This window comes from Prionailurus viverrinus, chromosome B1 (assembly GCF_022837055.1).
Source record: "Prionailurus viverrinus isolate Anna chromosome B1, UM_Priviv_1.0, whole genome shotgun sequence".
Classification (NCBI taxonomy): Eukaryota; Metazoa; Chordata; class Mammalia; order Carnivora; family Felidae; genus Prionailurus; species Prionailurus viverrinus.
In genome coordinates this window covers 148,948,008-148,962,849 of record NC_062564.1, presented here as the reverse complement: position 1 = coordinate 148,962,849, position 14,842 = coordinate 148,948,008, and the positions used below count along the sequence as shown (strand labels likewise).

The window sequence follows — 14,842 nt, the reverse complement described above, 5'->3', positions numbered from 1 at the left end:
AATTACCCAAGAAAGATTTTAAAAGTATCTGTATTTTAGTGTTACTGGTTTTACTGTATTATATTTAAACACCTTAAAACCTGATTGCCCATATATATCTGGTATCCTTTTATTAATCAAGTATGAAAATGTAATTGCTGAGCTTTAGGAAAAGGGTTGGGTGTTCTTTAGAAATTATGAGTGCAGAAACCCAAATTTTCATCCTTTTCCTCTCCCATCTGTCCCAGGCACCAGCTTGAGTTAGAGCTAAAACAGGAAAGAGAAAGAAGGTTACAAAACAACAGAAACATCCCAGGAAAGGGCTTTCAGAAGCCAGAACCCAAAACGGTAATATTTGTTATTCCCTTATTCATTTACTTAATTTTTAGAGGCTACTTCGATGGGCTGGACAGTTTTCTCTCCTGGAACATGAGCTTAATTGCTGTGGCCTTGAGTATGTAGATGGCAGACAAGACCTGGGGTAAACACAAGGCCTTGATTCTCAGTCTGTCTCTGGACACTCTCTCTGACTTGATTTCATTTGGAAAAGAAGATTAATAACCATGATTTCCAGTGACCCTCTTAATCCCTTTCGCTCTAAGATTGTTTTGGTATCTTAACAAAAACTGGTGTTCCTTGGGATTCTACTGGCTAAAATCTTCAATAATATGTTATAGTAATTTTTCCCCACCCTGATTTTCCATTTAACAGAATTGTCTTAAATATGGATTTGCTTCTATATACCGTTTTCAGAATCATGAGGATTCCAGTTTTACTTTTCTTGGGAAATTAGAAGAGGGAACATAGAGTGATTAAAGAGCAAGAGTAGACATATCTACAGGACAGTCTTAGGAGTGAGACTCCCAGCTCCTGTAGTGGTTAGGAAGCTAAAATGGAAAAGTCCATCTCTGGGATCCATGAAACGGGAGCCAATGTCATTAAATAATAAAATCAGAAACGTATGAAATACATTTTCTGTCAAAGACAAACACAGGGAAAAAATTATCTTCTTTGTTTACATCATATATAACAAAGCAGGACAAATTTATAAGCTTCTTAATTTAAAATTGCTAGAGAAAGAGATGCTAATTTGCTGGAGAGCAGAAAATAATGGTAAATAGAAATTTATTATGTAGTAGTATTCACTGCAATTTAAAGTGTACAAAATACCACTCCTTTTGTAGCATGCCAACTTCATTATTTTAGTTTAGCAAACATAAAATCTACTTAGAAGGGCTTATAGAGATTTACTTAAATTCTTGGCCTTTTTTACCCTGCTTTTCCAGTGAGGCCTTAAGTTTCTCAATCTGGAATTGTCCTGTGGTAGGGGTTCCAGGAGTGTAAATGTTGCATTAACCTCCTTTCCTTGACACTTGAGTGGTCTAAGAATGTGCATTCTATTTTTGGAGGCTGATGGACAGCAGCTCAAGGCAGACAGCAGTGTCCACAGAAAGAATTTGTCACTGAAAACTGCCTAGGCAGGGCTTACACACTTTGGTAGAGTGGATGTTTGGAACTTTACATTGGTCCTTCAAAATACAAAACTCAAGTGTCTAGGCTATGCAAGTTGTTACGGTGTTGTGGCAGCTGCTTGACTGAGTGTCCACAGGGTTATAGTCTGCTATATATGGCCATGCTTGGTTTTACCAGTTATCCAGAGCTGAGTGGGGAGTGGGAGGTGAAGATATATAGAGATAGACAGAAGTAACTAACATACCCTAAGCAGTAACTGATACCTTGAGCTCACTTTGCAAGTAAATAGGATATATTCTGAATTTTATTTGAATTGCAAGAGTTAAGGAGAATACCTACTCTGAAAATCATTTGTTGCAAACCCTATCAGAATAATTTGTTAAGAAAGTAATTAGAGCAAAGAATGAGGAAATATTCTGGAAGGTAAATTCCTTCCATATAATAATAAAGCTGCTTAGTGTTATGCCTAAGCTAAGTCAATACAGAAGAAAATGTCTGCAGCATCATCACTGCTTAGCATTCTGAATAATTAATATACTGGGCTGTTTTCTTTTGGCAGGATGGGAAGCACAGAATTCAAGAGGAAAATGCTAAACTTAAAAAGCCCCTGGACGAAAGCCACAGGTGTTTGTTAATAAAATACTAAGATATAAATGTATTTTGGGTGGAAAGAGGGACCTTTCGATACATATGGGCAATGGCACTGACCAGACACTGACTTGTAATAGTAATACTCCAGCAAGTTATTTCAAAGGGGGCATGAACAAGTCAAGCAGAGAGCACGTATTAAAACCAAACCCATTTAGTCCATTTTAGAAGAAAGCAGGGTAATAATCAAGCTGTCCTCCGACTCTCCCCCTGGTTAGTCCTCAAACTCACATGATCACTTCAAAGATTATGTTTCATCTTTACTGGGTCGGCATCACAAAGGAACGAAGTACGAGTCATAGCATTTCTCAGGGTCTTTAGTGTACTTGAGTAGGACTTGTTTCCACTTGTGAGCTAGTGGAGGGCAGCTATGTTTCACATAAATCCTCTCATTTCCCTCGTGTCCTTTCTCTTAAGGGTCTCAAACAGCCTAACTCTTTGTCTTTTTCTTAACTCTTCATCTGATTTGCTCACTATGAAAAGTATTAGGATAGTATCAAGGAAGTGAACTTTTAACAATTATTTTAGCAAGTAGAAATAAAATACTACACAGTGCCACTGCATTAAAAAACAAAGGTGGTTCCATCCACAATGTGGATGGAACTGGAGAGTGTGATGCTAAGTGAAATAAGCCATACAGAGAAAGACAGATACCGTATGTTTTCACTCTTATGTGGATCCTGAGAAACTTAACAGAAACCCTTGGAGGAGGGGAAGGAAAAAAAAAAAAAAAGAGGTTAGAGTGGGAGACAGCCAAAGCATAAGAGACTCTTAAAAACTGAGAACAGGGGCGCCTGGGTGGCTCGGTTGGGCGTCCGACTTCAGCTCAGGTCACGATCTCGCGGTCCGTGAGTTCGAGCCCCGCGTCGGGCTCTGGGCTGATGGCTCAGAACCTGGAGCCTGCTTCCAATTCTGTGTCTCCCTCTCTCTTTGTCCCTCCCCCGTTCATGTTCTGTCTCTCTCTGTCTCAAAAATAAATAAACGTTAAAAAAAAAAAACTGAGAACAAACAGGGTTGATAGGGGGTGGGAGGGAGGGGAGGGTGGGTGATGGGTATTGAGGAGGGCACCTTTTGGGATGAGCACTGGGTGTTGTATGGAAACCAATTTGACAATAAATATCATATATTGAAAAAATAAAATAAAATAATAAAATAAAATAAAATAAAATAAAATAAAATAAAAACAAAGGTGGTCCAACTGTATAACATTCTGGACAAGCCAAAACCATGGAGACAGTGATTGCCAGGGGTTAGGGGATATGCATGGATAAGCACAGTAAAAATTTTTTAGGACAGTGAAAATACTCCTATGGTATTGTAATGCTAGATACATGTCTTACATTTGTCCAAACCCATAGAATGTACAACACCAAGAGTGAACCCTAATGTAAACTGCAGACTTTGGGTAGTTATGACATGTTAGTGTAGGTTTGCTGATTGTAACATTGTCTACCCCCTCCCCCCCTTCCCTGTTACAGAATGTAGATATTGGGGGAGCATGGGGGGCCGGTAAAGTATATTGGAAATACTTTCTGGGAAATGTCGGTACTTTCTGCTCAGTTTTTCTGTGAACCTAAAACTGCTCCAAAATTCACTCTGTTACAACAACAACAACAACAACAGCAAAGGTTAATAACAAGAAAGACACCACAGTGGGGGTTGGAGAGAACAATGCAGTGTACATTTTTGGCAGCTGTCCCTGTCTAGGCTTTGATGCCTCAAGAATAAGGCCGTGTGTCACCTGAGCAAAGTAGCTGCTGGAGAAAATCAGAGTCCCAACAGTAGACTGATTATGCGGGCACTTGGCCTCCAAAGCCAGAATGATTCCAAAGCCTTTAAGTTTACTCCCAAAGAGAGCATGGTCTGATGTAGGACTAACCTTAAACTACCCCACAGATCAGTATGGGCCACAGAAAGGAACTAGAAAGGCTATAAAATTAACAAGGACTTAAAAGAGCCTTTCAGAATCGGCCCCATTCCAGCCTAAAACCAAGTACTTTACAATCAGGAGGACCTTATATGCCAGGTTTTGATTTAGGCCCTGGGAATATAAGACAAGACTACCTTATGTCTGTGTCACGTCGCATTCATTATTTCCTTAACATTTTAATTCTTAGGAAAGTTTAATCATCTGTTCCTACTTTACAGATGCGAAAACTGAGGAGCAGAGAGGCAAGGTGGCACACCTAAGTTGCCTCTACTTACCGTGTCTTCTGTGTATAAGTCCTTTGTCTAAAGCAGCTCCCAGATCCTGAACTACAGTCCTAAAACATACCCAGGTTTCTTGGGATTACGGTCCAAGGAACAGCTGAGAACCTGGTCACTCTGGTGGTCACCCTGCCACTCGATGGAAGAGAACTGGAGCCACTGTGGATGTGTGGTGCATTATCCCCAGAACTGTGACAATCTCATCCATTCTCTCCCTCATTAATTTGCTAAAGTTCACATCTTAAGAATATTTGGAAGAGGGGATTAATACGTGACATATAATAGGTTTCTATAATATCAGAAAAAAGAAACTTTTAAAATGTATAGCATTGGCCATTGGAGTTTTATAGGCTGGGATACAAGTGCTAACTATTTTCTTGGCAGTAAAAAGAAAACAACAAATGTAACTCCAAATCCATTTTTAAACAGGAACCATAATGTAGGTCAAGGATCAGATTCTAGTAATAGGTTTAACTACAAAAATTGCTTCTCCTTGGAGGTTAAGATTAATAATTATGTCAGTCCCAACAACATAAAAGAACCATGGTAATGCTTTTTCTTTGCTTTTGAAATGATTCACATGGAAATATAATAAGTTGCTGTTTGTTACTGTTTTTAATTTTCCATTGTAGGCTGCCGTCTCCCCCTGCGAATGAACAGGTAACCGAGTCTCCTGTTCTCAAACGTCTCGTGTAAATGATGTAGTTGGCTGTCCCATTCCTGGCTGAACACAGGCGGCACAGGAAGTAGATGAATGCACACAGGCCTCTGTGCCCCGTCCTTTTAACAGTATCCTCAACAAACACGCATTGGCCTGAAACTCTCACAGGAAGTAGTACAGCTCTGAGCAATTTACTAAGGAAATGGCACGTCTCACTTCTTAGAAATTCTCTTTGACCTAAGAGAGTGCCTCCTCTTCCCTTAGTTTTCTCTTCTATAAAACAGAAAAAATACTTCTTGCTCACTTGGAAATAAACAAATATAAATGGTTGTAAGATACTTTGCATATATAATAGGATATGACAACCCATGAGAAAGAAGACACAGGCTGCTATGACTGAGTCACCCCTTTCATTTATCTGTTAGGAATTTTAAAAAAGAAAAAAAAAGCAAAATAGAATATTGCTTTCTATTCCTGATGATATGATAGGAAAAGAGGGATGGGGCTTTTTAAAACTTCTTTCTTCATACTTGTATACTTGAATTTTCTTTTTATAACTGAAATCACATGTTACTTTATTATAAAAGTGAAAAGAGCTCCAAGGATAGTGATAGAATTAGTAGAGTTGTATTAAGGCGCGAGGACCGTATACAATTTGTCTCTTTAGTTTCCAGATAGCCTGTAGGGTGGTTGTGTTAATTTTGTAACTTAAAAAAAATGAGTATTCTGAAAGTATTCATGTTTCTGAGACCAAGAGAAACTAACTGGCTCAATATGTGGTTTAGGACCAGCCGCTGCTCTCTGCAAAGCCACAGATGTGTCAGCTGTGCCAGCAAGACGGCCGCCTTGCAAAGGTAACGATGCTGAGAACCAAACAGGTTCTTCACCAGGATGTCCGTTACACCACTAGTCCCTTTCAGTAACGGACTTTGCTGTGTAGAGGGCAGAGTGGGGAGAAAAAGCAAAAGGAGCAAGCATTTATTGTGTACCCATTTTTTTCAGTCATAGTATGTCATGTCAGTAAATCCCCATGAACACAAATATAAAGAATTTAAAACAAATTTATAAATGTTTATTGAGTGCCTGCTGTGTAGAATGTGCTATCTCGTGTGCTGGAGAAAGAGTAATGAGCAAAGCATAGACCAAGTCCCTGTTGTAAAGCTTATCTCCTCTGTGACATCATTTTGTAGATGAACCTTGGGCTCAGAGATGTGAAGCACATTTCTCAAAGTTACTCAAGTCATAAGTGGCAAGGCCCAGCTGCAGCCTGACTTTGGCCCCAAAGTCTGTACTCTTCCAGTACTCCATCCTGCTTAGAACAAATCAGACAGTTTTGGGGAAGGGAGATTCTTTGAATTATTTGGAGAATCAGCCTCTGAGAGGGAAATGAGCTCTCTCCACCAAAACCACTTGTTTTCCCCTCGGATCCTCAAGGGTCTCTGCTTGAGCGCTTCCCCAGTTTGCTAGAGTAGGCAGAGTGAAGGAAGTGTTCAGATACAGCAAGTGTTCTGATAGCCAGGTCTTTGACCTGCTCATAGTAATATCCATCCCCCCACCCACATGTCATGTGGTCCCCAGTTCATAGATGTTCAAGAAATGGGCAAATGACTGTAAGAAACAAGTGCTTGGAAGAGATGAGGAAATGTGCCGAATTCTGCCTTTGCAGCCTCTATGCCACCCTTTGTGATCATGCTGAATTTTAACAAGCAAAACTATAATATGACCTAGTCTTAACGGAATCAGATAAAGATGAACTGCCTTTATAGAGTTGGAATTACAGAAATAATGTCTGTTTCTGGAAGAGAATCTAATTCTGGCTTTTCTAATTCTGCACAGTAACTACAATATGTCAGAGGAAAATTCCTCTCGGGCTTTCAAATAAAAGTGACCCCCTACCTCTGCTGCATCCTCAGGAAGGTGAATTGTTTGGGAGAAAGCAGCATTATTAACGGGGGGAATTACTCTTCACAGCCTTTACTAGGGACCCTTGGAGCTATGTGTGTGCCACCCTACCACACAGCCTTACCAGTGACACTGCCATAATGACCCACGTGCTGTCCCATTGCATGGCCACTAAATATTCAAAATGCTTAATAAAGAGACTGATTTCCCTATAAAGAGGATGTAGGGAAGCTGTGCTCCTGCTGCGCTGATATCCCAAAAGATATGTCTGTAGAGTATTACAGGGAAGCATTAAGCACATCAGTGTATTAAGAATTCTACTTTCACTTCATGCTCAGCAAGTTTTTTAATCCTAGGCTGGCTACCACTACCCAGTCCATGGCTAGGTCACTCACTGCCTGCCCGCCTTGTTTGGAGTATTCTTAAGTACTTGCAAACTAATTTTAGAATTAGCCCACATAAAAGTGAATATAATGGGTGGGAACATTCTAAAAGTAAGCAATTTGTGTATTATTTGTTCTTTTGAATTCTGTGGCACTGCTTCTCTTCATTTAGATCTAAGAACTAGACAGGCTTCCTTGTAGGCAGAAACTGTGTTTGGTCAGATACTATCTGGCACATAGCAGACATTAGTTAATAATTAGGTATTGAGCACTTACCATATTTGGCCTTTTCTGTTCCATGCATCTATATGCCCTGCTCCTCTATCCCCCACCTAACCTCCTCTTCTCCTTGTAGAATATGTGTAAGAACTGCAGAGGAACGTTCTGTGATGCCTGCTCAACAAATGAACTGCCTCTTCCCTCGAGTATCAAGCCTGAGCGAGTTTGCAATCCCTGCCATGAGCATCTGATGAAACAGTATTCCACCAGCCCATCGTAAGACTGGAAGCCAAGGCCTGGACCAGTGTCTGTACCTGTGTTAGATGTCAAGATTTCCTAGAACCCAGACCTTAGAATCAACTCCAGAATTGATAGCAATGATTTAAATAAACCAGGTCAAGGGAGAAAAGGCAGTGAGTAGTTGGGGGTCCTGGAAATTTTGCTCATTTTCCCTAATGACTATATGAATAAAAGTTACTCAGTTGAGCCCCTCTCTTCTAAATCTAAACAATCCCACCTTGAAGGCTTAATTCTGTAGCTTGTCTTTGGAGGGCTATTCATTTTTATGAATAGTGATAATAATACTGGGGTGGATATAATAGGAGAGAGAGTCCAACAGATAAGAAAAGGAAAATGATTATCTCCCTCTATTGTGGAGATTCAAGGGGGAAAGATAAATGTTACCTGAGATCAAAATAATAGATATTATATATTTTCCCTGGGTGCTGCTAGACATAAACATTGTTTCCTCTTCACCCCCACTAACTACCTCTTTCAAGTATCTCTACCAAACTGTGAACCCAAACTCAGGGAAAAGAAATTAAAGAGTAATATAAATTTTGAATGTACTTAAAACAATATTATAATTTATTATAGTTTCAGGACCAGAAAGGCCCTGGGCTATAAATGTTTTCAATATCCGAACAAGAGAAACACTTGACAGTTTATCCACTTAATGACTTCAAAAGTAAATATCTGCCCTCTTCAGAATGTCCTACTGACATTCTGGGCCAACTCCCTTCCTCATCCTTCCCTGCTCTCCCAAGTCCTAAGGAAAATTGTAAGATATTTTAAAGATAGGGTTTGACTTTTGCAAGTAGTTATTGAAAGCAAAGCTAAGTTGCGTGTAAAACAAATTTGTCCATGTCTGAGAACAATTAGATCAGAATATTTATTAAATTTTCTTGAATAAGCGATACCTTATTCTGAGCCAAGAATTTGAACTGGTAGACAGGTTTCTTGGAAAACGTGACACTCAAACATCTCTTCATAACAAACCCTTTGGGGGGAAAGAGGAATGTGCTTTCCACAAGGGAAGGAAAGAAATGGTATATGCTATTTTGATTATGTTACATGTGCCTAGATTGTTTGATTCCAATTAAGACCTAAGAAGATACGATTCTGTAACTGGTTTAGAATTCTGGGGTGAAAACATCCTGGAACCATGATACTTGATAAATTCTGTCTCCTGAGAAGGGTTATAGCCTGGGAAAGAGTTGTTATTCAGGAAGTCTGGCTTGTTACATGGTGAAGTTGAGCTATAAGAGTACTAGGAAAGAATAAAATCTAATAGTCTTGCCTAGGTTGTTGACTGGTTTTTTTCCCTTTAAATATTTCTGTGTGTGTGTGTGTGCGTGGTTCTTCATTCGTCTTATTTTTGGCCACCTACATGTTTTCAGCACTGTTCTAAGTGCTACAGATAATATGGGGAATTATCCTAAACTAGCAAAAGTTATTTATAATTAGTTTTGAATTAAATTGAAAAGAGGCAGCTCTGTACATGGAATATGAGGAAGAATAATTAGCCACTGAGATTTTATTGAGACTTACACATAAGCTATTTAGCATTTTTTTCATGTTTTATTTTTTTAGAGAGAAAGCACTCAAGCAGGGGAGGGGCAGAGAGGCGGGGGGACAGAGGATCTGAAGCAGGCTCTGTGCTGACCACAGATGCAGGGCTCAAACTCATGATCCGTGAAATCACCACCTAAGCCGAAGTCTGACGCACAGCCAACTGAGCCACCCAGGCGCCCCAGCCCTTTCTCTTTTTGAAACAAAGCTCCAACAATCTGTTATTAGTGTAGCTGTCAACAAAAGCAAGGAAACGAAGTCATGAAAGGCTTGACTTCATAGGTCTGTCTTCCTTAAAAACTGTTCTTTCCACTATTCACAGTAGCAACAAGAATCCCATTCTTAGGACTAAACAACCAGAGGCAGAAGACTTGTACACTGAAGACTATACAACACTGCCTAAAGAAATTAAAGATACCAACAAATAGAAGGACACTCCATGTTTATGAATTGGAAGACTTAATATCATTAAGATGTCAATACTACCCAAAACCATCTACAGATTCCAAGTATCCCTATCAAAAATACCCATATTTTTTGCAGAAATAGAAGCATTTGTCTTAAATTCATATGGAATCTCAGGGGACACCCAAATAGCCAAAAAAATCTTGAAAAAGAACAAAGTTGGAGGTCTCACTTCTGAAGTCAAAACTCACTACAAAGCTACAGTGATCAAAACAACATGGTACTGGCATAAAGACCTAGACCAATGAAGTGAAAGAACTTAGAAATAAACCTTCACATATATGGACTAAAGATTTTTGAGATGGGTGCCAAGACCAAAAGGGGCTTAAAGGACAGTCTTCTCAACAAATTTGTTGACAAAAATTGGATGTCCACATGCCAAAAAAAAAAAAAAAAAAAAAAAGTGGGGCCTCTACTACATAACATACACAAATTAAAATTGTTCAAAGATCTAAACAAATGAGCTAGAACTAGAACTCATAGGAAAAAAAGAGGAAAAAATTCATCACAACTATTTGGCAAAAATTTAGGTAAGACCCCAAAAGCACAGTTAACAACAAAAAATAACAGAGGTTGGACTTCATCAAAATTAACTTGTGGAGAAATTAGAACCCCTTGTGCATTGTTGGTAGCAGTGCAGCCACTGTGGAACAGTGTGATGGTTCCTGAAAAAATTAAAATTAAGACGTAATAGAGCAATTCCCCTTCTGGGTATACTGTAGTCAAAAGTGAAAGCAGGGGCTCAAAACACATTTATACACCTATGTTCACAGTATTATTTACAATAGCCAAAATGTGAAAAGCAACCCAAGTGTCCACTGACCAATGAAAGAATAAAATGCAGTAGATACATACAATGGAATATTATTCAGCCTTAGAAAGGAAGGAAATTGTGACATCTACTACTACATGCATGAGCCTTGAGGACATTATAAGTGAAACAAGCCAGCCATAGAAGGACATATGACTCCACTTGCAAGACTCCTTAGAGCAGTCGAATTCAGACACAGTAGAATTGTGGTTGCCAAAGGCTGAGGGAAGGGGAAAGTGGATACAGAATTTCGGTTGGGGAAGATGAATATGGGTTGGTACACAGCTCCCTCTGCTGAAAGGGCCTGGAAGCCAACACTTGGTAACAACGGGCACAACCCAGCATTCAGTCTTTGTATGGAAACCAATTTGACAATAAATTTCATGTTAAAAAAAAAAAGTGGGGCGCCTGGGTGGCTCAGTCGGTTAAGCGTCTGACTTCAGTTCAGGTCGTGATCTCATGGGCTATAAGTTCGAGCCCCGCTTCAGGCTCTGTGCTGACATCTCAGAGCCTGGAGCCTGCTTCAGATTTTGTGTCTCCCTCTCTTTCTGCCCCTCCCCCACTCATGCTCTGTCTCTCTCTGTCTCAGAAATAAACATTAAAAAAAAATTTTTTTTTAAATAAAATAAAATTTTAAAAAAGACAAAAGCTTGGTTTCTGAGGGGACTGGTGGCTCAGTCAGTTAAGCACCTGCCTTTGGCTCAGATCATGATCTCACGGTTTGGGAGTTCAAGCCCCACACTGGGCTCTCTGCTGTCAGCACAAAGCCCACTTCAGACCTTCCGTCCCCCTCTCTCTCTGCCCTTGTCCTGCTCATACTCTCTCAAAAATAAGAAATAAAAAGAAACTTAAGTTTGGTTTCTAATACCATTCTCCAATAAAAGGAACCAGGGCTCTTTGGAGAAATGGCTGATTCTAGGTCGGGGACATCTTGTAATACCAGAAAGTAAGGAAGTGGCATAAAAACCAAAAACAGTGGGAGCAACAAAATAACGTAATAAAGGATTATAAACCAAAACATAAAACTTTAGAGGAGTCCATATTGATATAAAAGATTAAATAAGTAAGGGAGAAGTGGCACATCTACACAGAATTACAAATGATTTATGTAGCTACTATTCCTCAAGAAGATGGAACTTCCTGCTTCTTCAATGTGGGCCATGCTTAGTAACTTGCTTCAAAAAAGTATGATATAGAAAGAAATAAGAGGAAATTTATAGTCACTTAGCAAACTCTATGTTGGCAAGATCATGAAAACTGATGCCTGTGATAAGTCACGCTTAGAACGTGAATCTTTCACAAGGTGTAGTGAAATGGCACCTTTGTGTTCTTCCTCCCCAAATCCTATAACCCCAGTCTAACCAGGAGAAAAACCTCAGAAGACTCCAATTGAGGGACATTCTACAAAGTACCTGACCAGTGTACCTTAAAATTGTCAAGGTCATCCAAAATAAAAAAGTCTAAGATTAAAGAGCCACGATGACTAAATGTAATGTGCCCTGGGGACAAAAAGGATATGAAGAAAAAGCCAAAAAAATCTGAAGTGTGGAATGTAGTTAATGGCAATGTACTAATGTTAGTTGTGACAAATCTGTAGCAATGTAAGAAGTCAACAGTAGTGAAACTAGGTGAGGTGCATATAGAAATTCTATTCTTGCAATATTTTTGTATACCAAAAACTATCCTGAAATTAAGTTTAAAAAAGGGTGTTTTCATACTCCTAACTATAGGTCTAACCTTACAGAACTTAATTTAACTCCCTAGATGTTATTTCCAAATAGAGTAAGAATTTTCCTCAGAATGAGGATTTTAAGTCAGATTTATACCTCAGAGTAAGTCAATAAAAATGTATGATGAAACTCTTAAAGGGAACTTAACCATTCTGTGAAAGGACTCAATGACAGACTAGTGATTTTGAAGTAGTTCTCAGGACCACTGTCTATTATAACCTCATTTCAGCTTTGCTCAACAGAAAATGTAGGCCTTTTTTAAGGAATTGTATTTCAGAAGTGACCATGTTTTGATTGATTATAAAACATCTTTCAAATAACTTAGCCTAATATATCCACTTAAAAGTCCCTCAGGTCAAATCTCAAGGATTCTTAGATGCTGGTGGGCTTGAAGATTTGTCAATTATTGAGATCTTTTATTGTCAACAATCCTGAGGAAAATTAATTTTGTTAACACAACTACTTTTGTATAAGAGAATCTTATAAGCATCTCAGTCTATCAAATCAGAAATCAAGTATCTGAGAAATACCATTTCTACACCTAGAATGAAAGGTAAACTTGGAGGCGCCTGGGTGACTCAGTCGGTTAAGAAACCAAATCTTGGTTTGGGCTCAGGTCCAGATCTCACAGTTTGTGAGTTTGAGCCCCGCATGGGGCTCTCCACTGCTAGTGCAGAGCCTGCTTGGGGTTCTCTCTGCCTCTCTCTCTGCCCCTCCCCTGTTCATGCTGTCTCTTTCTCAAGATAAATTAAAAAATAAACTTTAGAATAAAAGGCAAACTTTATTCAGACAACGTATTATCTTGAAATGTAAAATTAGTTAAAAAATAGAGCCAGTGACCAGTTGTAAGCATTGCTGAGGATGTCAGATTCCTACAAGTTAATAATTGAGTTTGATAGAGACACAGCACTTGGGCCTCCAACAGGCAGGTTCAGTAGAAAAGCTATACAAGTCCCCAGGCAGCAACAGTGCCTTACCATTTGGGGGGTGCTGCTTCCCGACACAATAGCATCCATTCATATTCAACTATAAGGTCTATCAAAAAACAATTTATTCTCAGAGCCCCTGGGTGGTCCAATCAGTTAAGCATCCCACTCTTTGATTTCAGCTCAGGTCATGATGTTACAGTCATGAAATCAAGTCCCCCGCGGGCTCTGCACTAAGAGCACAGAGCCTGCTTAGGATTCTCCCTCTCTCTGCCCCTCCTCTGCTTGCACACCAACTCTCTCTCAAAATAAATAAACTTCAAAAAAAAATTTATTCTTAGAAGTCAAAGGTTAAAAATTAGCCCAACTTGTATTGGGCTTGTATTCCCCCATTTGCTTTCTCAAGAGGACAAGAAATGGATGGAATTACAGCCAGCCTACCAGAAATTGTGAATAACTCAGTTTCTCTTTAACTCTTGGTCTTTATTCCCTAATGTCACTATCACGTGCCAGAAAGAAAGGTTGAGAGCCTCTTTAGTTCAGTTAGAACCAGTTATGTTTTGCAATCACGGTCTTTGAATATACTTGTGAAATTTCACCTGTGGACTTCAAATTCAGTCTGGATCATTTGGAAGCCAGCTTCTTAAATGTATCTTGGTGATCCTTGTGAGTTTCACTAGGTCCATCCATATTCCAATCCACCTTGGCTTCATGCCTTGTTACCAGGTACTTTCAAAATCATTTCACTAGGATGTCCTAATTGTGACACAAAACCTAGAAGCCATACAAGGGGAGATTTAAGAATTGCACCACATAATAATTTTTGGTTTTTTAAAAAAGTAAGCTTCAAGCCCAGCATGGAGCCCAATGAGGGGCTTGAACTCATGACCCTGAGATCAAGGCCTGAGCTGAGATCAAGAGTTGGATGCTTAGGGGCGCCTGGGTGGTGCAGTCGGTTGGGCGTCCGACTTCAGCCAGGTCACAATCTCGCGGTCCGTGAGTTCGAGCCCCGCGTCAGGCTCTGGGCTGATGGCTCAGAGCCTGGAGCCTGTTTCCGATTCTGTGTCTCCCTCTCTCTCTGCTCCTCCCCCGTTCATGCTCTGTCTCTCTCTGTCCCAAAAATAAATAAACGTTGAAAAAAAAAGAGTTGGATGCTTAACTGACTGAACCACCCAAGCACCCCCATAAAAATAATTTCTACCATGATAAGCAACCAAAATGACAAAGTGCCAGAGGGAAAGGTATTCATAGAGTTAGCTCCTTAAAAGAATAAAGGGCTCCATGAGGCACCTGGGTGGCTCAGTCGGTTAAGCGTCTGACTTCAGCTCAGGTTATGATCTCACACTCCATGAGTTTGAGCCCCGCGTCGGGCTCTGTGCTGACAGCTCAGAGCCTGGAGGCTGCTTCAGATTCTGTGTCTCCCCCTCTCTCTGCCCCTCCCCTGCTCATGCTGTCTCAAAAATAAATAAAAACATTAAAAAAAAAAAAAAAAAAAGAAGGGCTCCTATTAAGAAAAAACCCAAACACAATATAAAAACATCACAAAAAGGCAATCAGCAAAATTCAGTTTGTGGAAACCTCTATAA

The 14,842-nt window shown here is 39.7% G+C and overlaps 1 protein-coding gene across 6 annotated transcripts in view; it reads left to right on the top strand.

The window, feature by feature from the left end:
* Positions 1-9,051, top strand: part of RUFY3 (RUN and FYVE domain containing 3) — an 82,234-nt gene extending 73,183 nt beyond the window's left edge. For 3 of the 6 annotated variants that reach the window (XM_047855137.1, XM_047855138.1, XM_047855140.1), the window contains 5 exons: positions 228-327; positions 2,012-2,076; positions 4,941-4,968; positions 5,755-5,823; positions 7,610-9,051. In XM_047855137.1, coding sequence (XP_047711093.1) covers positions 228-327; positions 2,012-2,076; positions 4,941-4,968; positions 5,755-5,823; positions 7,610-7,753 — 406 coding nt within the window. In that variant the 3' untranslated portion in view covers positions 7,754-9,051. Of the gene's footprint in view, positions 1-227; positions 328-2,011; positions 2,077-4,248; positions 5,824-7,609 lie in introns of those variants that run through there. The other 3 variants (XR_007151460.1, XM_047855141.1, XR_007151461.1) reach the window with 3 other exon arrangements.
* Positions 9,052-14,842: the final 5,791 nt, after the last annotated feature.